At 32.1% G+C, this 24,163-nt stretch overlaps 1 protein-coding gene across 2 annotated transcripts in view; it reads left to right on the top strand.

Moving 5' to 3' along the window:
- Nucleotides 1–24,163, top strand: part of KLHL4 (kelch like family member 4) — a 151,967-nt gene that overhangs the window by 65,207 nt on the left and 62,597 nt on the right. For both annotated transcript variants that reach the window (XM_025040407.1, XM_006905926.1), the window contains exons 2-6: nucleotides 6,952–7,116; nucleotides 7,494–7,630; nucleotides 10,399–10,595; nucleotides 18,465–18,677; nucleotides 21,654–21,840. In XM_025040407.1, the coding sequence (XP_024896175.1) occupies nucleotides 6,952–7,116; nucleotides 7,494–7,630; nucleotides 10,399–10,595; nucleotides 18,465–18,677; nucleotides 21,654–21,840 (899 nt within the window). The remainder of the gene's footprint in view (nucleotides 1–6,951; nucleotides 7,117–7,493; nucleotides 7,631–10,398; nucleotides 10,596–18,464; nucleotides 18,678–21,653; nucleotides 21,841–24,163) is intronic.

Consider the following 24,163-nt stretch of genomic DNA (forward strand, 5'->3'; position numbering starts at 1 on the left):
ATCCTGAGAAAAAAGAACAAGGCTGGAGGCATCACTCTGCCTGACTTCAAATTATACGACAAAGCGACAATAATCAAAATGGCATGGTATTGGCAGAAAAACAGACACACGGAACAGTGGAACAGAATCAAGAAGGCAGAAATACACCAATGTTTATGTGGGCAAATAATTTTCAACAAAAAAGCCAAAAACATAGCGGAGAAAGGAAAGCCTCTTTAATAAACGCTGCTGGGAAAACTGGAAAGCTACCTACAAAAGAATGAAACTAAACAGTTGTCTATCACCACACACCAAAATTAACTCAAAATGGATGAAGGACCTGAATATAAGATCAGAAACAATAAATTGCATAGAAGAAAACATAGAAAGTAAACTCAAGGACCTTGGACTTAAAGGCAAGGGAAGTCACAGCAAAAAATAAATGAATGGGACTACATTAAACTAAAGAGCTTTGTCACAGAAAAAGAAACTGTCAGCAAGGTAAGGAGACAATCATCTGGATGCAGAAGATATTTGCAAGCATCGCCACTAATAAGGGCCTAATATCTAAAATATACAAAGAACTCAGAACTCAATAATAACAAGAAAACAAATGATCTAATAAAAAATGAGCAGAAGACCTGAAGAGACACTTCTCCTAAGAAGACATACAAATGGCCATCAAACATATGAAAATATGCTTAGCATCATGAGCATTAGGGAAATGCAAATCAAAATCACAATGAGATACCATCTCACAACTGGTAGAATAGCTATAATCTACAGGAAAAGTAATATCATATGTTGGAGAGGATGCCGAGTAAAAGGAACCCTCATACACTGCTGGTGGGACTGTAAATTTGTACAGTTCCTATGGAAAATAGTATTGAGGTTCCTCAAAAAACTAATTGATCTAATATGATTCAGCAATCCCTCTAGTGGCTATTTATCCCAAAGACTTGAAAACCCGTATCCAAAAAGATATTTGCACATCAATGTTCATAGCTGCATTATTCACGATGGCCAGGATATGGAAGTATCCGAAGTGTCCCACGATAGATAATTGGTTAAAGAATCTATGGTACATATATATAATGTAATATTGCTCAGCCATAAGAAGAGATGGAATACTGCCATTTGCGACAACTTGGATGGACCTTGAGATAGTCATGCTAAGCTAAATAAGTCAGACATTCAAAGTTGATAAACCGCATGATATCACTTATATGTGGGATATAAACCTAAAATCACGTTAATTGATTTGCAAATATAGAACCAGTCTTGTATTCTAGTAATAAATCTCACTTGATCATGGGGTATGATTTTTAATGCCTTGCTAAATTCAGTTTGCTAATATTTTATTGAGGATTTTTACATCTATGTTTATCAAAATGTTGGCATATATATAACGCATATGTGTGTATGTGTGTATATATGTATGTATATATGTGTGTATATATATGTATATGCATATGCACACACATACATACATACATACATATATACATACATACATACACACACACATACATATGCCTTACTGTTAAATTGTACACCTGAAGTTTACTAGATTTCCTTAACCAGTGTCACCATAAAAAATAAATAAATTTAAAGAAAAAAACATGATGGAGGAAGAAAACGGCATCTATGATACAGGCTCTGTTCATCCCTCTGGTGACCAAATCAAAGTTTTGACAGAAATAAGGAGCAAACAGCAAGAAAAAATCACCTGACATCTAGATGAACAGGCCATCCTATTAGGAAGAAATCTAATAAATCACCCTGCAATGGCATAAGGTAGGATGGAGCGAGAATCCTAGGCTGCCTGGTCCCATGTGGCTGAGTGGGAAAGAGGCTGCGGCATCAGTGCTGGCAGCTATAGATGCCTCTTAAAGGGCATCTGTGAACGGACTTTCCTGCCAATTGACTCACTCGTACTGAGCACCAGCTCCAGGTAGGCTGTTCGGGGAGGCACCACAGACTTGTAAGGGGACACTGAGTTGTCGAAGTGAGAACCAGAGCAAGGATCTTTTCCAAACAGAAGTTGCAGTGTTATCCACTGTTTCTCTGTTGAGCCATACTCTCTCCTAGTGTAAGAATTCAGTGCCACCATAGCCAAGGCATCATCAAACCAGATAACAGAGGTAGATCTGCCCAGAGGATTTCCTGAAACTTCGCCTTTCGCACCTGGTGGCCCCACTCAAACTATATTCAGGTGTCCTCTGTAGTCAGGTGCCCTTTGCTGAGCAGTACCTGGTGTCGCACTGGTGGCATCTGGCCTCGGTTTCTGGTGTGGCCTTTTGAGGCAACCATAAGCACAGCATCTGTGGATTGTTTGCTGAATCTTAACAGGTGGCTCCGAAAGGTCACAGGCTGGTGCTAAATTTGGCCTGCAGAAGAATTCCTCTCAGGTCTGTGCCACTGGACACCTACCACACAAAGCCACACTAATAAGACCAGGAGACTTAAGGGCTTTGCTTAGTACATAGAAACAGACATAGAAAGACAGGCAAAATGGGAAGACAGAGAAGCAGAAACCATATCAGAGAATGAAACGGAGACTCAGAATTAATGGAGTCAAGCAATGTAACAGATGCAGAGTTCAAAACACTGCTTATAAAGATGCTCAATGAACTTATGGGAAGTGTAGATGAATTCAGTGAGAACTTCAACAAAGAGATAAAAAAAAAACATAAAAATGGAATTGGAAATTATAAAAGGGGACCGGTCAGAAATGAAGAACACATTATTTGAGGTGAGAAGTATATTAAATGGAATAAACAAAGTGAATAAAGAAGATCAAATGACCTATGTAGAGGATGAGAAAGCCAAAGACACTCAATCAGAATGGCAAGAACAAAGAAGCCAAGACTATAATAATAATAATTTAAAGAGCCTGTGAGACACTATTACAGGTAAAAATATCCATGTTATAGGAGTACCTAAAGGAAAATAATATGTTAAAGAGCTATTTAAGAAATAATGATGGAAAACTTCCCTAACCTAGTCAAGGAAATGGACATAAAACCCTAGGAAGCTCAGAGAGTCCCCCAAACCAGGAAACCAAAGAGGCCCACACTGAGACACATCATAATTAAAATGCCAAAGTTTAAATACAAAGAGAGAATCTTAAAAGCAGCAAGAGAAAACCAGTTAGTTATCTGCAAGGGAGCACCCATAAGACTGGCAGCTGATTTCTCACAAGAAACTATTTCTAAAAAGAAAATAGCAGGACAGAAGGGCTTGGCACACAATAATCGACATGATGAAAACTCAGTATCTACAACCAAGAATATTTTAACTAGAAAAGCTATCATTTAGAGTTGAAAGACAGATACAGAGCTTTCCAGACAAAAATAAGCTAAAGGAATTTATCATCACCAAGCCAGTATTACAGGAAATGTTGGAGGACCTTCGCTATTTAAGAAGAAAAAACATGTATCGAAAACATGAATAAAGAATGGTCATAACGACATTCTTATCAACAAGTACCACGAATGGAAAAGAAAGAAATGCTCCAACCAAAAGGTAGAGTGGCTGAATGGATAAGAAAACAAGCCCCTTACCCATGCTGCCTACAAGAGACTCACTTCAGATTAAAAGACACACATAGACTAAAAAGAAGAGGATGGAAAAAAAATATTGCCTTGATGGTCCTAGAGGGTATTGCGCTGAATGAAATGGGTTGGATCGAGAAATACAAATATCTCATGATTTCATCTGCATGTGTAACTAAAGAACAAAATCAACAACAACAACAAGAAAAGCAGAAATAAATTTATTGATACAGAACATATTTAGAGGGATACTAGAAGAGAGGGGTTGGGGGAACAAAAAAAAGCAAAGGTATTAAAAACAGGTATGGAGATGTAGAGTGTAGCATGGGGAAGATTGTTAATAATGTTGCAATAAATACGTAAGGGAGAAGACACCTACTAGATTTAGTGGGGTAATCACTTTGCAAATTATGCTATGCAACTGAAACTGGTATATTGTTATATGCCAACTATAATTAAAGGAAAATACTCATTGAATTGTACAACTTAAATACAAGCAACTAATTGTCTATTTCAATAAAGACAAAAAAAGAAAAAGAAAAAAAAAGAAAGAAAACCTAATGGTGGAATTACAATATAAACAAGAATTACTCTAACTTGATGCCATTGATATTTTGGCTGATTAATTCTTTATTGTAGTGGGCTGTCCTGTGCATTGTAGGATGTTTACCAGCATCTCTAGCCTCTCCCCACTTGATGACCGAACACCCTTCCCTAATTGTGACAACCAAAAATAAGGAATTGTCTATAGTTCTCAAATTTTATGTAGTGTTATAATTGCTCTAGCAAAGTCAATTAAATAATTAAAAGTTCAATAAAAAATTAAAGATATATATGGAAATAACTACATCTTCGTAGTAAGGCCTAAACATAAGACTTAACATTTTTACAAAAAATTTTCATGTACATTATCTCATGTAATCATCTGAGGAACCCTGTGATATAAGCATTGTTGCTGATATTATTGGTATTAGCATTATTTTCATTCCTATTTTGTAGGAGAAAATTAATACTTAGAAAGGTAAAGTGACTTGCCTAATATCACTCAGCTTGTAAGTACAAGGACAGGGAGTAAATCCAGGCATTTGATATTCTTTTTATCCCACCATGCTGCCTCATATGTCACAATCTATTGTTACCATACAATGAAGAATAGGGAAGAACATTCTCTAATGTAGTGTCTTCTATTGTAACATCTAATCTAACAGTGAAATATCTAAAATGGAGACAATAAAACTAATTTATGAGCTCTAGGAATTTATTAAGATCAGGTTAAGTTTGAAAAGACTAGTTTGTTTGTTCGATTTGTTTTATTACAGTCTGATTAGATAATGATTAAGAGTATATTATAATATTTTTATGACATAGATTAATATGTCTGTTGTATTTTGGATGCTATAATATTTGATCTATCCATATCTCTTTGAGTACTAATCTCTTATTTCTTCATGAGACATAAAACAGAGTTCCCTCAGTCTTTTGAAATCTAACAAAATTATGCGTGGTTCATACTGATAAGATTTTTAAGTGTTAAAAATCTTCATTTTAATCATAAAAAATATTTCAGACTTCTAATAAATTTATAATGCACAGGTAACATACCCTAAACTAGCTAGTAATTTAAGACACTTTTTTCTTTAATCAAAGAGGGCTGAAAAAAATTCACAGAATAAGATTATTTCCTAGTTAGAACTTCTTAAAATATACCCCTTTTTTAGGATATGCCCCTCTCCAATACATGGCAGCGTATATGTGAGGAAAGATAAGACAATTAGTTGTTGAATGTTTCATTGACTCAATGAAAATTAAATGATACTTGAGTAATGGAAAGATTAGGGTAAGTGAGTCAAATGAAATCTGAATGCTTTCAAGTCTGTGGTGTCAAGGTATCGTTCCTTTCCAATACAAATAAACAAGCATATTTTGTAGCAGAATATTTTTAAATTAAGTTTATTGGGATAACATTGGTTAATATTATATGTTTCAAATGTGCAATTCTATAATACATAATCTGTATCTTGCATTTAAGGATATTCATACCATGCTATCTTGATTGTCCAAACAATATTGTGACTGAATGTCCCAAAGAGTCTTTAAAAGAAAATTTGGAGATGAATCATTTATTTAAATTAAACAGAAAATGGGAGTAATGTTAAACAATTGTCTTAAAAAATTAAAAACAAACAAACAAAAATGAGCTGAAGGAACCTAAAAGTAATCCTAACTCCTGGTTGGAAAATGTCTGGAAACAAAAAGGTAACAAAGTATTTAAGTGTGTTCATCCAAACCATCAATTTATTTAAGCTTCCACTGATTGTAAGCTTCTATGTGGTAGTATTTAAATTCTACTTTTGTGTGATGCTTAAAAGACATGTAGATAGCTTTAATAATGGGAAATTTAACAGTTGTCATATCTTCCTAAGTAGTCAAAGGGTACAAACTTCCTGTTAGAAGATGAATAATTTCTGGGGATCTAATGTAAAGCATTTTGACTATAGTTAACAATATCGTATACTTGAAAACTGCTAAGAAAGTAGAACTTAAATGTGCTTGGCATACATACCCAAAATGGTAACTATGTGAGATTGTGGATATGTTAACTAACCTCACTGTGGTAATCATTTTACAGTATATACATATATCAAATCATCATGTTGTACATCTTAAATTTAAACAGTGTTATAGGTCAATTATATGTCAATAAAGCAGGAAAAGAGATATAAAATGGAAATATGTATATTTTATTTTTTAATTTTTATTTTTCAATTAGATTTGACATTCAATACTATTTTATATTAATTTCAGGTATATGGCATAGTGGTTAGACATTTATACAATTTGCAAAATGTTCCCTCCAAATATTCTAGTACTCACCTGGCGTTATACATAGCTATTACAATAATATTGACTGTATTTCCTATGCTGTACTTTACATCCCTGTGACTATTTTGTAACTACCAATTTCTTGATGGGTTTGACATATGGTACTCTGAAGCTTGAGATTCTTCAAGAAATATTTCTGATGTGTAATGAGTATACACAAAGAAGCTTCAAGACATAATTAAATTTTAAAAGTATTTTGAATCATGCCCACAATTTCATGACTAATTACATAATCTTGATACCAATAAAGTTAAAGAAAGGAACTGGTATTTTGAAGTCGATAAATCACCACTAGCTCTGAAACTGAACCATACATAGTATGTTTCATTCCAGATATAAATACTTACCATGACATTTTACTTTAATGGAAGGATGGCAGCAATATAACAAAATATTTAGTATCAGAGGAAATTTATTTTATTTTATTTTAAACCAATATATTTCTTTTAGAAGTTGATGTGTCTAAATTACCACTGAACATTTGCACACTCACTAGGAGAATAACCGTATTCTTACCTTATCCCCCTTTCAGATTACATACGCATTCTGAAGAAATGAATTTCAATGTGTCTGAGGAGCAGTTCCATGCTGTAAACCATGCAGAGCGAACTCTCCATAAAATGGAGAACTACCTGAAAGAGAAACAACTGTGTGATGTGCTACTCATTGCTGGACACCTCCGAATCCCAGCTCATCGGTAAGTATCCTTATACAAATAGAACATTTGGTGATTATGGCAAGTATGAATGAGAATCAGTCCATTGATTATAAATTGGAACATCAAGGAAAATATTTTTATCATCCTATGTTGAAAAATCATTACCATATAGTATCCACTTTCCTGTGTGATATTTAAAATTGCTAAACTTTAGAGAAACTGATGAAGAGAAACAGCACAAACTGTCTAAAAGAAAATCAACTTATTCTATTTGCCTTTCTAATTTCACTGCACTTTACTGAACTGTGAGATATTTAAGTGGAAAACAGTCTCACCAGAGTTACAAACTTACTGACTGCATTCTATGCTTTTCAATAAGATTATGGACTGATGTAAGTTCCTGTGAAACATTCCAGGTTGGTTCTCAGTGCAGTGTCTGATTATTTTGCTGCAATGTTTACTAATGATGTGCTTGAAGCCAAACAAGAAGAGGTCAAGATGGAAGGAGTTGACCCTAATGCACTTAATTCCTTGGTGCAGTATGCTTACACAGGTAAGATCTTGGCATCTACAAATTCATTCAATCTTCACAGTAATCCTACATTATATAACCCACATTAATATTATTCCTACTCTACAAGTAAAAAACATGAAGGATAGGCCAGTTAAGTAACTTTCCTAAGGTAGTAAGGGGCAGAATCAGGATTTAAATTCAATACTATAAAAAGCAAGAAGTGAATAACATGCTATAAAAAATTATGACCATGAGAAAAGAAAGCGATCTTAATGCCAAAATATAAGGACATGTTTCTATCTCTCTCAAGCAATGTGGATGCATTCTCATTTGTAAAAAGTGAGAGTGGAAGTGGAATATTTCAACTCCACATTAAAGATTTAATCAGTCTTTTCCTTTGAAATAATAAAGTAATATTTACTCAAACTATAAAGCAAAGAAAACAGGATGAGTTTGGGGGCCAAGTAGTATGTATGTATGAATGTATTCATTTATTTATTCATTCATTCATTCATTCATTCTAACTTTATTGAAAAACAATTGACAAATATAATTGTATATACTTAAGGTATACAGTGTGATGATTTGATACACATACCCATGGTGGAATGAATACCAAGATCAAAATAATTAATGTGTGCATCATCTCAAACAGTTAATTCTTTTTCCTGTGAGAAGAAAATGTTTAATATATACTCTCAGCAACTTTCAAATATACAATAACTAATACCATATTATTACCTACAGCCACCATGATGTACATTAGATTCCCAGGACTACTTTTAACTGAAAGTTTGTGCCGTTTAACCTACATTTACTGTTTCCTTCTCTCGGCCCCTGGAAACCATCAATTTACTCACTGTTTCTATGAAGTCAGCAGTTGTTTTCTTCCTCATACAAGTGATACCATACTTTCTTTTTCTGGCTTATTTCACTTGGCGTGGTGTCCTCCAGGTTCATCCATGTTGTCACAAACAGCAAGATTCCCATCTTTCTCATGGCTGAACTTATTTATATTTATATATAACGTATTATATATATTTTATCCAATTATATGTTGAAAACAGTCAGATTGTTTCCATAGCTTATAGTTGCAATAAATACAGGAGTGTACATATTTCTTCAAGTTTCTTATTTTATTTCTTTTAGGTATTTACCCAGGAGTTGGGTTTCTGGATCATATGATTGTTCTATTTTTGCATTTTTTTCTAGGAATTTTCATACTGTTTTTCATAATGGTTGTACTAATTTACATTCTCACCAACAGTGCATAAGGTTTCCTTTTTATCCAAAGCCTCGTCGACATTGGCTATCCCTTCTCTTTTTGATATTATTCATCTTAACAGGTGTGAAATGATATCTCATTGTGGTTTTAATTTGCATTTCCCTGATGATTAGTGATGTCTAGCACCTTTTCATGTAGATATTAACCACTTATCAGATATATGGTTTGCAAATATGTTCTTTTATTCCATAGGTTGCCTTTTCAGTTTTTTCTTTGTTGTGTAGAAGTTTTTTAGTTTGATATAGTCCTGTTTGCTTTTTTTCTTTTTGTTGCCTATGCTTTTAGTGTCTTATCCAATAAAAAATTGCCAAGACCAATGCAGGGAGCTTTTTTAATATGTTTTCTTTTAGGAGTTTTATGGTTTCATTTGTTATGAAATTAATATTCTTCTTAATAAGTATGCCACGTTTCAATGTCTATAGCAAGTGAATCTTTAGATCTGATTTTGAGAATAGTTCACACTTTTTTGGGGTGCCATAAGATAAAGATAGGCTTTACCTTCAAAATCCTGGACAAGAAACAGCACAAGGAAGTCTACTAATGTACTGGACTCTTTTACAACATATGTTTTAGAAGATAAATCAAATACAGAGTATTTCACAGTATGCATTACTCTTTTCTTTGTGGTGTTACAATATATAGAATCCATATTAAGGTATTTTACAAGGCCAGATTATAAAGTAATAGTTTATAGTTTATAAAATCCATATAAAATATCATCCTTATAACTTATCTATAGCGTGGTTAAAACAAAACAGTGAGAACATAACATCAAAATAACATAACATTTTCAATAATTCATCAATAATGTTTGTTCTAAAAATACATATTATATATATATATATCAATATAAAGAAAACAGTTTAATTGCTCTGATCCCATTTTTAAAAATTATGTATAGATATTTTTAAACAGAGTCTGTATCTTATACCTATTAAAATAATCATATAAATAATTCTTTATCTGAGGACTCTTGGCAATACTTTTTTTGAGACAATGTCAGGCATCAATTCCAGTCGTGATATCTGTGAAAAGTCATCCTTATCAGCTAGTAAATACAGATGCAAAAAAATGGACATGTGGTCATATAAGCTCAATATTGTTATGCATCAAGATGTTTTTCCACATAAATGACATCTGTATGGCCAATTGTATTATCCTATACAATATTGCATAATGCTCCTCGAGTCATAATGTGGACAGTTTTTGATATAAGATTTAGATGCAGGTCTAAGATGATAAATAACAAGTTGCTCTTTTTCAATGTTGGTATTCACTGTTCATTTGCCGCCATTGTTTTTTACAATCTAGTCTGTCTCCCTTCTTCCATCTCTAACATAGGTAAGTATTTACACAGACTCCTTTGCCTATGTTGGCTTCAAAAGATATTATCTGAGTGGTTACTGTACACTAGAAAAAATAAGCTTCCTAATAAGAGAAAATAAAGGTTTCAACTAGCTAGTATATTTGTGGCTTAGTTTATGGGACATATAATAATTCTTTACTTTTTTGAACCATCTAGGTGTTCTGCAATTAAAAGAAGATACTATTGAAAATTTGCTGGCTGCAGCTTGTCTTCTGCAGCTGACTCAAGTCATTGAAGTCTGCTCCAATTTTCTCATAAAGCAGCTCCATCCTTCAAACTGCTTAGGGATTCGATCATTTGGAGATGTTCAGGGATGTACAGAGCTCCTGAGTGTGGCACATAAGTACACAATGGTAAAATCAATTGCTTTGAATTAATTTGTAGTAATATAGTAACATAATATCTAACTTACTGATTTGTTTTACTGATATATATGTGTATGTGTGTATATTATACATATATGCATATGTATAAAATCTTTCCAAGTAAATATTATAATGTTGGGATAAAATCAAAAGGCAATATAAACTCAATATAAACTCATATAATTTGCAAATGATTTAAACATAACAGACATTATATGTCTGGTTGAGCTGTACTCAAGCAAGTTTCTCATTTTCAAAACCAAAAAAGGTTTAGTTAAATCTCAAAGACTGGGGAAATAAAAATATTAAATCGTACAAGTACATGTTTCAAGTCAAATCCACACTATTAAGAAAATACAATCTTTCTGATGTTTCTTCACTGGTAGAACTTTAGTTTGTAAAATGGTACAAATTATGATTTCTAATGAAATTTAAATATTGTTCAATCAGGAAAAACTAATATGAATGGGTTAATATTAACTAGAATAGCTTGAGAAATATAAAAATTAGTAAATCAGACAATTCTGTTAAATGGACTTTTTATGCCTTAATGAAAACATGTATTTTGGTTAAAAGTAATTTGTAGTTCACTCCTTTAACCTAACTACCTTAAAATGTCTCTCAATTTTGTTAACAATTATAATGAATTAAATGAACATGTTTGTATATTTCAATTCTTTGAAAGTTGCATGGACGAAAGCTATATTTATTCAGATAAGTGACAGTGATGTGAAAGATAGACTGTAAGGAGGCAAGAAAAAGTAGACAGAAGATATTAAATATACCCTTATTATTAATGCTAACTATTCCCTCATGCAAAGAAGAAAATGAACTTTTTTAACTTCTGAAGCAGAGAACTATGCAAGAGATGGGTCTTTTTGTGAAGTGCAACTAAAAGATAAATATTTCAAGCTAAGAAAATTATTATAGTTATCTAAGATTCAAAGCTAAAAGGCAAGTACATAAAAGTGAACAATTGAGAATCACACCTAAAAATAGGATAAAATTAACATTACAATTTTAGGATTGAAATGCATATAAATAAAGAGTATTTTTCTGGAGCTTTATACAGACCTTAATTTTTTTTAATTTATAATATTTGAATTCTCTAAAATTTCTTGTAAAACTTTTCCCCTCTTCTTTCCATCCCTGGTCATTTTTTCAAAATTTGAAGTTTGAAACATACTCCTGAAACAATACCATTATGTGGAGAATCATATTATAATGGATTAGTATTTTAATATATGTTATTTAAGTATGCTATTTATAATCCTGTATCCTAAATACAGATGACATATAATCTATACAAACAGCAGTCATATAGTTCAAAGGTTAATCCAACCATAAAAGCCAAACATGAAAACTTCCTGTTAAATTACTTAAATTCTTGAACTAAGTATTAACAGTTTCCTGTCTGTTATCTTACTTTTGCAGACAAAACACATCTGATAAACAGCATGAATTATTTTTGTTGCTCATATCAACTTCTTTTCCCTTTCCTATTATATGAATTAAACTGAGTTTTAAAGCAGGATGTGTATAAAAATGCAATACTGTTTCCCCCTATAATGCAATACGTTAATCTCCCTACTTTAGTTATTTTATCTATTATAAATGAAATAAAATAGGTAAAGTTCTTGTTATAATAATGCTTTTGTAATGCCATATTGATAGTAAAAAAAATTAAATAATTTTAATGTCTAAGAATAATGTTAAATTCTAAGGATTCAATTACAGTTGTTTGAATCATAAACTGACTAAAACAGATTGCCCTCACAAATGTGAGTGAGCCTCATCCAGAAACACCATCACAGACACATCTGGAATAACGTTTGGCCAAAAGTCTAGAAATTCTATGGCTCAGTCAAGTTGACAATAAGTTTAACCAGCACAATCGTATAAGTAATAGTTTGCATCGATGAAACATTCAGCAAGTATGTTACATTCATTTAATAAGTTTTACAACACTGTAAGTGTAGATTAAAAAAATGAATACCAAACCAAATAACACGCTTGGGAAAGTGCATAGAAGAAAATGTTTACCTTGAAATTAGGAACAAAATAATTCTAAAATAAACAGTATAAATTTAATCTTTAAGCTTAACTAAATACTTCTCTACAGTGCTGGATATTGAAATACCATACTTAGATACTTTAAAGCAATGCATTATTTTTTTTTTTATTTACACTAGCATACTATCTTTCCAAGCAATTTTCAATAGTTTCATCAGACTTAACAAAGTATATCACAAAACAAATTTCTGACTATACCTAAATATGACCATCACATAAATCATTTTAATCATTTCTTAACTTTCTCAAATGTATAATCCAATTTGACTGTATATGACTCACATTAGCCATCGAGTAGGTTTTACACACTAGGCTGTGCTCTTGCTCTTACTATAGCTCTCTCTTTTTCTCTCTCTCTCATTTACTTCTTTTTTTTTTCTTTTCTTTCATTAGAGAGTGAATAGAAAGTAAATATAATGAAACACTGAGTCTTCCATCATATTGATACAGTTCAGAATTTGCATATACTACCAGTATAAGTAACTATAAATTTTAGAGTGTTTTACCTCTTTCTTAACACTTTCATAAAAATTATTACTTATGAAAGGCAGTTGCAGTATTGAATAAAATAAAATAATACTGCAAGTTTAGGTTTTAGTCCATACAGGCATACTTCCTTTTACTGCACTTTACTTTAATGCACTCTGTAGATATTGCATTTTTACAATTGATGGTTTGTGGCAATGTTGTGTCAAACAATTCTGTCAGTTATATTTTCAAATAATATTTGCTCATTTTATGTCACTGTTTCACATTTTGATAATTCTCTCAATATTTCAAACTTTTTCATTATTATATTTATTGTGGTGATCTATGATCAGTGATAGTTAATATTACTATTGTAATCGTTTTGAGGTACTATGAACTGCACTCATGTAAGATGGTAAACTTAATTGATAAATGTGTGGGTTCTGATTGCCCAACTGACAAGCCATTTTATTGTCTCTTTCCATCTCCTCTGGCCTATCTATTGTTGAGCTACAACAATAATGACATAAAACTTATTTACATTTTATTAGGCCAATTAATAACCCTACAATGGACTCTAAGTGTTTAAGTGAAAGGAAAAGTTGCATGTCTCTCAGTTTAAATCAAAAGCTAGAAATAATTAAGCTTAGTGAGGAAAACATGTCAAAAACTAAGACAGATCAAAAGCTAAGACAAGCCGAAAGGTAGGCCTCTTATGCAAAACAGCCAACTTGTGAATGAAAATGAAACTTGTTGAAGAAAATTAAAAACACTACTCCAGTGAACACATGAATGGTAAGAAAATGAAACAACTTTATTGCTGTATGTTGAAAGTTTTAGTGGTCTAGATAAAAGATCAAACTAGCTACAACATTCCCTTAAGCCAAAACCTAAATCCAGAGAAGGCCATAACTCTCTTGAACTCTACAAAGTCTGAGAGAGATAAGGAAACCGCAGAAAAAAAGTTTGAAGCCAGCAGAGGTTAGTTAGGTCATGAGGTTTAAGAAGTCATCTCCATAACATAAAAATGAAAGGTGAAACAGCAAATGCTAATGTAGAAGCTGAAGCAAGTTATTTAGAAGATCTAGCTAAGATAATAAAGTGAGTACACTCAACAACAGATTTTCAATGTTGATGAAATAGCCTTATTTTGGAAAAAGATACCATCTAGGACTTTCAGAGCTAGATAGGAGAAGTCAATGCATGGACTCAAAGTTTCAAAGGACAGGCTGACTCTCTTGTTAGCAGTTAATGCAGTAGGTGAATTTAAGTTGAAGCCAATGCTCAGTTACCATTCTTAAAATTCCAAGGCCCTTAAGAATTATGCTAAATCTTCTCTACCTGTGCTTCATAAATCTAACAACAAAGCATGTATGAGAGCACATCTGTTTACAACATAGTTTACAGAATATTTTAAGCATACTGTTGAGACCTACTGCTCAGAAAAAAAAAAAGATTCCTTTCACGATTAATATATATTTTTTATGCCTGCTAACATGCAATCCATTCTGTAGCCCATGAATCAAGGAGTAATTCTCACTTTTTAGTCTTATTAAAATATATATTTTGTAAGGCTATAGCTGCCATAGATAATGTTTCCTCTGATGAATCTGGGAAAAATCAATCGAAAACCTACTGGAAAGAATTCATAATTCTAGATGCCATTAACAACATTTGTGATTAGAATGTTCTAAATATCAAATTAACAGGAATTTGGAAGAAGTTGATTCCAGCTGTCATGGATGACCTTGAGGAGTTCAAGGCTTCAGTGGAGGAAGTACCCGTGGATGTGGTAGAAATAGAAAGAGAACTAGAATTAGAAGTGGAGCCTGAGGATGTGACTGAATTGTTGCAGTCGCATGATAAGACTTTAAGGGATGAGAAGTTGATTCTTATGGATGAGCAAATAAAGTGGTTTCTTGATATGACATCTACTCCTGGTGAAGATATTGTGAAGATTCTTAAAATATGACAACAAATGATTTATAATATTACTTAAACTTAGTTGACAAATCAATGGCATGGTTTGAGAGGATTGACTCCAAATTTTAAGGAACTTCAACTGTAGGTAAAATTCTATCAACAGCATTGTGTGCTACAAATAAATCATTTGTGATAAAAAGTCATTTGATGCATCGAACTTCATTTTTTTTGTAAAAATGCAGTTTATTTTCTTTTTAATTAAATTTATTGAGAGTGACGCTGATAGAGATACTATGTAGATTTCAAGTGTACTATTCAACAACACATCACATGTATATTGCATCATGTGTTCAACACCAAATTAAAATCTCCTTCAAGCCATATATTTTACCCCCTTTACCTTTATCTACCTCCCTCCCTTCCCTCTAATAACCACTAAACTGTTGTCTGTGTCTATGAGTTTTTGTTTGTTGTTCTTGTTTATTTGTTGCTTTCAGTTTTATATCCCACATAAGTAACATACGGTATTGAACTTTTTCTGTCTGATTTATTTTGCTTAGCATAATAATCTCAAGATCCATTCATATTGTCACAAATGGCAGTATTTCCACTTTTCTTATGACTGAGTAATATCGCATTGTATATGTGTACTGCATCTTCTTTATATTATCATCTATCAAAGGACACTTTGGTTGTTTCCATGTCTTGGCCACTTTGAATAATGCTGCTATGAACATTGAGGTGCATATATCTTTATGGATAAATATTTTCAACATTTTTGGGGTAGATTCCCAGGAGAAGGATTGTTGGGTCATATGGTAATTTTACTCTTACTTTTTTAAGAAAGCTTTATATTGTTTTCCATAGTGACTGTGTCAATTTATATTCACACAATGTAAAATTTTTCCCCACAATGTCTCCAACAATTTGTCTTGATATACTTTCAGGGATCATTTCTACAGTTCATTGTTTTCTTGTTTTAAGAAATTTTCACAGCCACCCCAGCTTCATCAACTACCACCCTGATCACTCAGTAGCCATCAACATGAAGGCAAGACATTCAACAAACAAAAAGATTATATGTCACTGAAGGCTCAGATGATGATTATCATCTTTTATCAATATGATGTTGTTCATTAAACTATGTACATTGTTTTTGTAGACATAATTTTATTAAATACTAGTAGACTACAGAATGGTTTAACATAAATTCTATATGCACTGGGAAATAAAAAAAATAAAAATGTGTGACTCACTTTATTGTAGTGGTCTAGAATTGAGCCCACAATATCTTTGAAGTATGCCTATATTTTGCCATTTACTGCAAGGAGATTAAACAATTCACATAGCCTGTTTTCTGATGAGAATAATTCTACTTCCTACAAGGCCACATTAATGATGAGAATGTTTGTGAAAGAAATTCTTAAAATGTGAAGTACTGTACACATGTAATGTGTTATTAGTGTAGTACTAGCTGCATTATTTTACTATAGGTTAGGGGCTTTTCAACCAGGGCCATCTGCTGCAGTAAGAACCACAGATCTATCTTACTCACTCACCTTAGTCATAAGAAGGCATTTTGTCTAAATAGGCATGTTAAATGGGAATTTATAGTATGAGGGCTTCTTCATAGGTCTCTCAAAATCAGTGATTATTGTATGGATAACATTGATATTAGGGTAACTCAGTTCAACTATATCTAAACTCAGAGAAGAGCTGAGAGAATTATATGACTTTTCCAGCTTGCCCAGTTACTCAGAAGCTTTCTTAAGCTGCTTACAGAATATCTATTTATTGTGCAACATAAATTACCAACTAGACACATTTATCTACATTTCAGCAGTATACTTTTTCATTGTATTAAAAACTTGAGGTCTTTACTATAAAAAATGTTGTAAATGATCCTCGTGTTATCAAAAATATATATAACATTATAAATCAGAAAAAAATATATACTTGTGTTTTGATGAACAAAGTTGAAGCTTGGCTACCTGAAATTTGATACTTGATAGAATACAAGAGAACACAATGACAGAGGGAAAATTGAGGTATAATATGAAAAAATATGGAAAACATTATAGAGGTTGCTCAAAAATTAAGAATAGAATTACCATATGACCCAGCAATTCTGGTATCTACCCCAAAATTTTAAAAACTCTTATTCATAAAGATATATGCACTTCAATGTTCATTGAAACATTATTCATGGTGGCCAAAACATAGGAACAACTGAAGTGTCCTTCAATAAATGATTGGATAAAGAAGATGTGATACATACATAAATGCAATATTGCTCAGCTATAAAAAAAAAAAGAAGATGAAATACTGCCATTTGTGACAATATGAATGGATCTTGAGATTTGCATGCTATGCAAAATAAGTCATACAGGAAAATTTGAGAACCATGTAATTTTACTCATATGTGGGATATAAATCTGTAAGTAGCAAAAAAAAAAAAATACCCCAAAATATCATAGACAATAGTTTAGTGGTTGTCAAAGGGAAAGGAGGAAGGAGGGTAAAGGTAAAGATAAGGGTAAAGGAGGTCAAAAACATGGTGACAGAAGGAGTTTTGACTTTGAGGAAGGAGGGTAAAGATAAGGGTAAAGGAGGTCAAAAACATGGTGACAGAAGGAGTTTTGACTTTGAGTGGTGAACACACAATGCAATATACAGATGATATATTGAATTGTATACTTGAAAACTATATAATTTTATTAACCTATATCACCCCCAATAAATTTGATAAAAATAAAAAAAGAAATATAACTCTATCCCTCCTCCCAAAATTTATGAGAAGCCCTTTAAAATATTCTGAATCTGTAGATTATCATTTATTATAAAAGATGTCATTGCCTTGGTTAATAGAAGTCCATGCTTCTCCATAAGAGAAAATCTTTTTCATCAATCGTTTTTTTCTCATCTCAAAGAAATTCAGTATGTTGTCCTCTAAATATACAGGCAGAGCTACCTCTCCCAGTCCTTCAAGAAAACCTCCACCTTGAAACTTTTCAACCTTTCTCCTAAGGTTTTTGTCTAAAGACCAACTCAACATCAGTCAGTTCTGGAGTCAAGCTATTGTCACCTACAACAACTGAGAGAGAAAATCATCAGTGTCAAATTGGACACTATCTGTATGAACTGTGAAGTAGTTAAGGCCTTTCTTTGTGTTTTAAATAATACCCAGTATAATCATTTGACTCTTTAGCTTCAGAATGTTCCTCCATTCCCCTCGTCATGGGCAGCAATAGCATCTATTTATTATAAATGCATATATTTATCTCTCTGGCCTTTTCTGAAATTTAACAAAGTGAAAAGCTTTGATATGCTTATTTGTTAAGAAGTTTATAAAGTGCAATTTTTTTTTTTTAGTAGAAAACCTTTCTTTTCTAGGAACACTTCATTGAGGTAATAAAAAACCAAGAATTTCTCCTGCTTCCAGCTAATGAAATTTCAAAACTTCTGTGCAGTGATGACATTAATGTGCCTGATGAGGAGACTATTTTTCATGCTCTAATGCAGTGGGTGGGACATGATGTGCAGGCTAGGCAACAAGACCTAGCAATGCTACTTTCTTACATCAGACTGCCATTACTTCCACCACAGGTATGGAAATTTACCCAGGTAATGTAAATTATAGTTCGAAGTCCCATTAAGCATGAATCAATTTCTTATTTGTCTCATTTTATTTTATTCAGAGGATTTCTGGTAATTGAAGTGTACAGGATATGTTTTGCAAAGACCATATCCACCCTTCAATTAGCAGTATAAATAATGAAGAGAGAGGAAACAAGGATTTAAAAAACCTGCAGATAATTCCTAAATTTCAGCATACTCATTAGTTTCAGTTTCCTCTCACCAAACAGCACTTGTAACAAGAGGAAAAATGACTGAGCTAACTCTTTTTTTTTCTCTGCCTACCTTATAAGAAAGATGACAATAATTAGTACAAAAGCATCCCAGAAGAGACTCTAGAAAGGAGTTAGATCTGGATCATACCAACTAATATGTGTAATCAACTGCTATGATTCAAAGCATAGTATAGTAGTTTCAGATGTACTAAAGCATCATTATAATGACATCCCCATTGTGCATGCTGAAGAATTATAGTAAAAATGATTCTAAAACCAAACACCCTTGGATAAGATACAGGACTGACCCACCTCATACTGAATTCTAGCATGTGAAGTTTAGTGATGTTAGAGTGCAGTGTTTCTTCATAATTCTACCATTGCTGATAACCACAATTATTTCTCTATAGTAAATTGACCAATAGTAGATATAATTTACATATTATATATACATGGATATATTACACATATGCACACTTCATATATTACATAGGCTGTGGCTGAAGTCCTCAAATATCATCCACTTTAGGAGGAGGGAACTTATTTGGACTTAGTGGATCAGTAGAATCATAAATATTAAAATTAATTGCTTTCAACAAAATTATTAATTAAATATGAATATTGAAAAATAGGTAAATTTGCTGATGGTTTCTCTACTTTTCACTTTTAATTGTTAATTAAATCCCATGAAACTACTTATTTACTCTTAAGAATCTGTCCATATGCAATGAAGGAATATTGACTACTCTCCTGGGTGCAACAAATTTATCCAAAGGTCAAGGCGATAGTAATATCAAGAGGGAAACATTAAAATATGTATATTACTTTAGACCCAAGTTTAGAATCTATAGAAATTTTGTTTCTATGAATTTGTATATTCTTGTGTGTGTTAGTCTCATGAGAGGGTCTATATCATTTATCAGATTCCTTAAGGCAGTGCTGCTCAAAATATCCCTGGACCAGCAACACAACATTTCCTGGGAGCTTGTTAGAAGCTCAATTTCTTAGTCCCCTACTGCAGACCTACTGAAACAATTTCTGGGGGTGAGGCCAAAGAATGCGTGTTTTAACAAGTTCTCCAGATGATTTTTAGATATGCAAAATTTCAAGATACACTAATATAAAGAATCAGTGGCTCTTAACTTTACACTGTTTTAAATATACATGACATTCTTTCAACAAAATGCTTAGTTTGGACTTCTCTTACTTTACTGGAATGAGGAGAAATTTCCAGCCCAAACGCACAATTAATGGTACCTTGACTTCCCACCCCTGGATATGCCTTATGCCTCAAATGTGGACTGTGCACTTTTCCTGATGATGGCAGTGGTGGCTAGTGGCAACACAGAATATTCATTTTCCAAAATAAAAAGAAATCTAACTGTAGGAGGTGAACACACAGTGTGTGGGTGTATATATATACATGTATACATATATATGTATATATATATATGCATCATATATATATATATGTATATACCATATATACATATATATTTATATACCATATAGACGTATATATATGTATGCACGTATATATGTATATACACACACACACACACATATATATATATATACCTTACTGTTAAAGTGTACAGCTGAAACTTATTGGATTTCATTAACCAATGTCACCATAAATAAGTAAATAAAAAAGTCATGAGAAGGAAAAAAGAATTCAAAAATGACCTTAAACAATGTTCTAGAAATTAAATATATGGAAAGAATGGTGATAAATCTCTGAAGAATATTTTTGAAAAAAAAATAATTGCATAGCCCGGTTTCAAATCTATTTTCAACAGTGTATCATTAAGAAAATTCTGAGGGTCTCACTAGCCAAGTCAAAACAGTGATCCATTAAAGATAACAAGTGAAGTGAGAACAGAGCTGGCATTAATCAGTCCAGAACAGGAACCTTTAGAGAAGTTTTATGGAGTGAGATTAGCACCTCTGTTTCAACAACCCACTTGTTATTCCTCCCTAAGATACTGTGGACCCAAAACTCAAAGGAATTAATCTAAATGACCTTTGAAAAAATTCTGAAAGAAACTCAGCTTCTTGACACATTTTAGGAAAAATAATTTACCTAGCTCTTACCCCATTCAATTAGTGTCTTATTGTCTTCCAGGCAGTGATGGTTAGAAAAATTAATTATCTGCTATTGATGACAGATCGGCTAGTTACTAACACATGTACTTTACTGATGTACACATGTACATGTACAGATAAAAAAAAAGATCTATTTTCAGATTACTTTACAGAAGTGATTTGATAATGAAAATGCAGCCCTTTATTGGTGATTTTATTTTATTTTAACTGGGTATATTTGTACTTCCTCCCCTAAGACCACCAAAAACATGGCTGCTTCTCTAGCTACTTGCCATGTACTGGGAGATGCTTGCTTTATTCATATAAAGCCATTATTTTTGAGTGCTTTCAATGAGACATTTTATGAGTGCTCTTTCTCTTTCGCTCCCCAAGATTATACGTGTATATATTCAAAAGATGAATATGTCAAGTAAATATGCATAGATCGTTAGCTAATATCATAAGACTTTTCATCATTTTAAAACATAAGTGAACATAAACATGTTACTAAATAAGTTAAAATATTAAATAACTACAGTTGTACATTTGAATTAGCTTGAGTTTTCTCCAAAGTTATATAAATAAAAATATATTCTTTCTAATGATGAGTTTTTCACTTCATATACTGTATATCATTACTTTTCAGTTACTGGCAGATCTTGAAAATAGCTCCATGTTTACTGGTAATCTTGAGTGTCAGAAACTCCTTATAGAAGCTATGAAGTATCATCTCTTACCTGAAAGAAGACCCATGATGCAAAGCCCTCGAACGAAGCCTAGGAAATCAACTGTAGGGGCACTTTATGCTGTGGGAGGCATGGATGCTCTGAAAGGTAACAGGAAAAATCAATTAATTTAGAAAGTGTTATTCAAAAAAGAAGATAAACTTTTAACACCAAATTATGAGTGTGATATTGAAGCCATATTAAATGTGTGCATCAGAGAGGAGGTAGAAAAGAGTAAAGGGGTCCAAAAATATGGTGACGAAAGGAGGATTGTCTTTGGGTGGTGAACACATAATACATTATACAGATGATGTATTATTGAATTGTGTACTTAAAACCTATACAATTTTATTGACCAATGTCATCCAATAAATTTAATAAACAATAAAAAGCAAAGCTAATTTTCATAAATAGAATATTTATTCAAATTTATTACTTCCTTTTTGTTTATATACCTTATGGGATATAACCCTTTAATTAGTATTGTCTAAACATTTAACAGGTACTTTTATGACAGAGATTTTAAAATTTGAGTATTCACTTGGCAATATAAGATCGTTTTACCAAAAACTTATTTAAGTTTATTATAAATAGAAGGAACAAAATCTTCTAAATTCGTTTTTTGACAGAAATAGAAGAGTGGCCTCTCTGTCAATCTTCCATTTGATGCTCAAAGACAAATTAAAAAAGAATCAAAGTATTGATAACAAGATTAGCAAATCAAACTAGGAATAAAGTAATGATAAAAAATTTATCAAACTGAATAGAAAACAGTTTTTGAAGCCATCATTTCTATCCTTAACCCTTCTTAAAACCCATTTTTATATAGCTCTACCTTTTTATACTTGATCTCTTAGTCTGTAGCCCGATGTTCCCAAAACAATGAAGCAAAGGCTTTGTAATTAAGAGTTGGATGTATAGAAAATAAAACAAGTCCACTTAAAATTTTCCAGATCATACATGTAAATGTCATTTGACACCTATAGGAAATGATAAAAAGAGACAAATTTCTGTGCTACTAAAACAAATTCTTATTTTTTTATATTTGATATGAACAATTGGAAATTAGAAGACTATATAGGAGATATGCCAATTAATCATGAAACTATAATACAAGAGCTTGCAAATGCAGTTATTTTCAAAGTAGTAGAGTAACTTCACAGAACTACTGTTCTTCAGAAAATAATAAATGCAGTAGGATCTTATAATTAATTTTAAGTCTGGCAATGTGATATTTTATTGCATTTTGTTGAATAGAATAAATATTAGCAGCTTTTAAAATGTGTCTTCTTTAATATTTGAATTAAAAAGGTACTTAACATAAAATAAAAATATAGTTATTCTTAGTTTTTTATTTTTTTTAAAGCCTAATCTGCAAAGTGAGAAATGGAAAATTTTGTGTTTATTTGTTTGTTTGTTTTTGTGTGTGTGTGTGTTTTCTATTTTTATTTTTTAGGCTCGTGTCTAAATTAACATTAAATATGTGAATGTGTTACAAAAAATAATAAATCAGACAAAGACAAAGATTGTATAATTCCACTTATGCATGGAACTAAAAAGAAGCAAATGAACACACAAAGCAAAACAAAAACAGACTCATAGAAACAGAGACCATAAAATGATGGTTACCAGGGGAGGGGGTGTGGAGTAAGTGAAAAAAGTGAAGGGGAATACAGTCAATGATATTGGGATACGTTTTCATGGTGACAGATGATTACTGAAATTAGTGGGGTGCTCACAATGTAAGATATAAAAATGTCAAATCACTAAATTATATATCTGAAAGTAGTATAACTAATACAATATTGTATATCAACTATACTTAAGTAAAAAATGAATAAAGGAAATCTGATTCATCAAACCTCCTTTTAGAGGCAGGAACAGTGAATGAATATAATTTGCTAATTTGTATCGCTATGCTTGACAAAGGCTTAAAATCCCAGTTATCTACAACTCATCAGTTTCTAAAAATGAATGGAATATATGCCTATAATTTCATGACTCCATTATCACAGTTTGATATGAAAAGAAGTAAAGCCATCATTTAGGGATTCTTTAAGTATCTAGTATATAGAGACATAAAAGGCTCTATGGGACATTGCAGACAAGTACACTAAAAGTAAAAAACAAACAAACAAACAAACAAACAAACAAAAAACACTACTTTTGAGTATGTGATCCTGATTAGTATTTTTCAAACATCAATATTAATCATCAAAATAATGCTACAAGAAAGATCTTATTGCCACAGTTTTGCAGATGAAGAAACTAAGGCTCTTAAGATTAGATGGCTGACTCAAGGAAAAATATATAGAAAGACTGGAAATGGAATTTCTATTCAAATTTTATATTTCTACTTACTATACTGCCACTATGTTAGAAGAAATAATAATACAACAACAATGGAAACTGAGGAACCTCTCTTTGAGGG

The sequence above is a fragment of the Pteropus alecto genome, unplaced genomic scaffold, assembly GCF_000325575.1.
Source record: "Pteropus alecto unplaced genomic scaffold, ASM32557v1 scaffold231, whole genome shotgun sequence".
Lineage (NCBI taxonomy): Eukaryota > Metazoa > Chordata > Mammalia > Chiroptera > Pteropodidae > Pteropus > Pteropus alecto.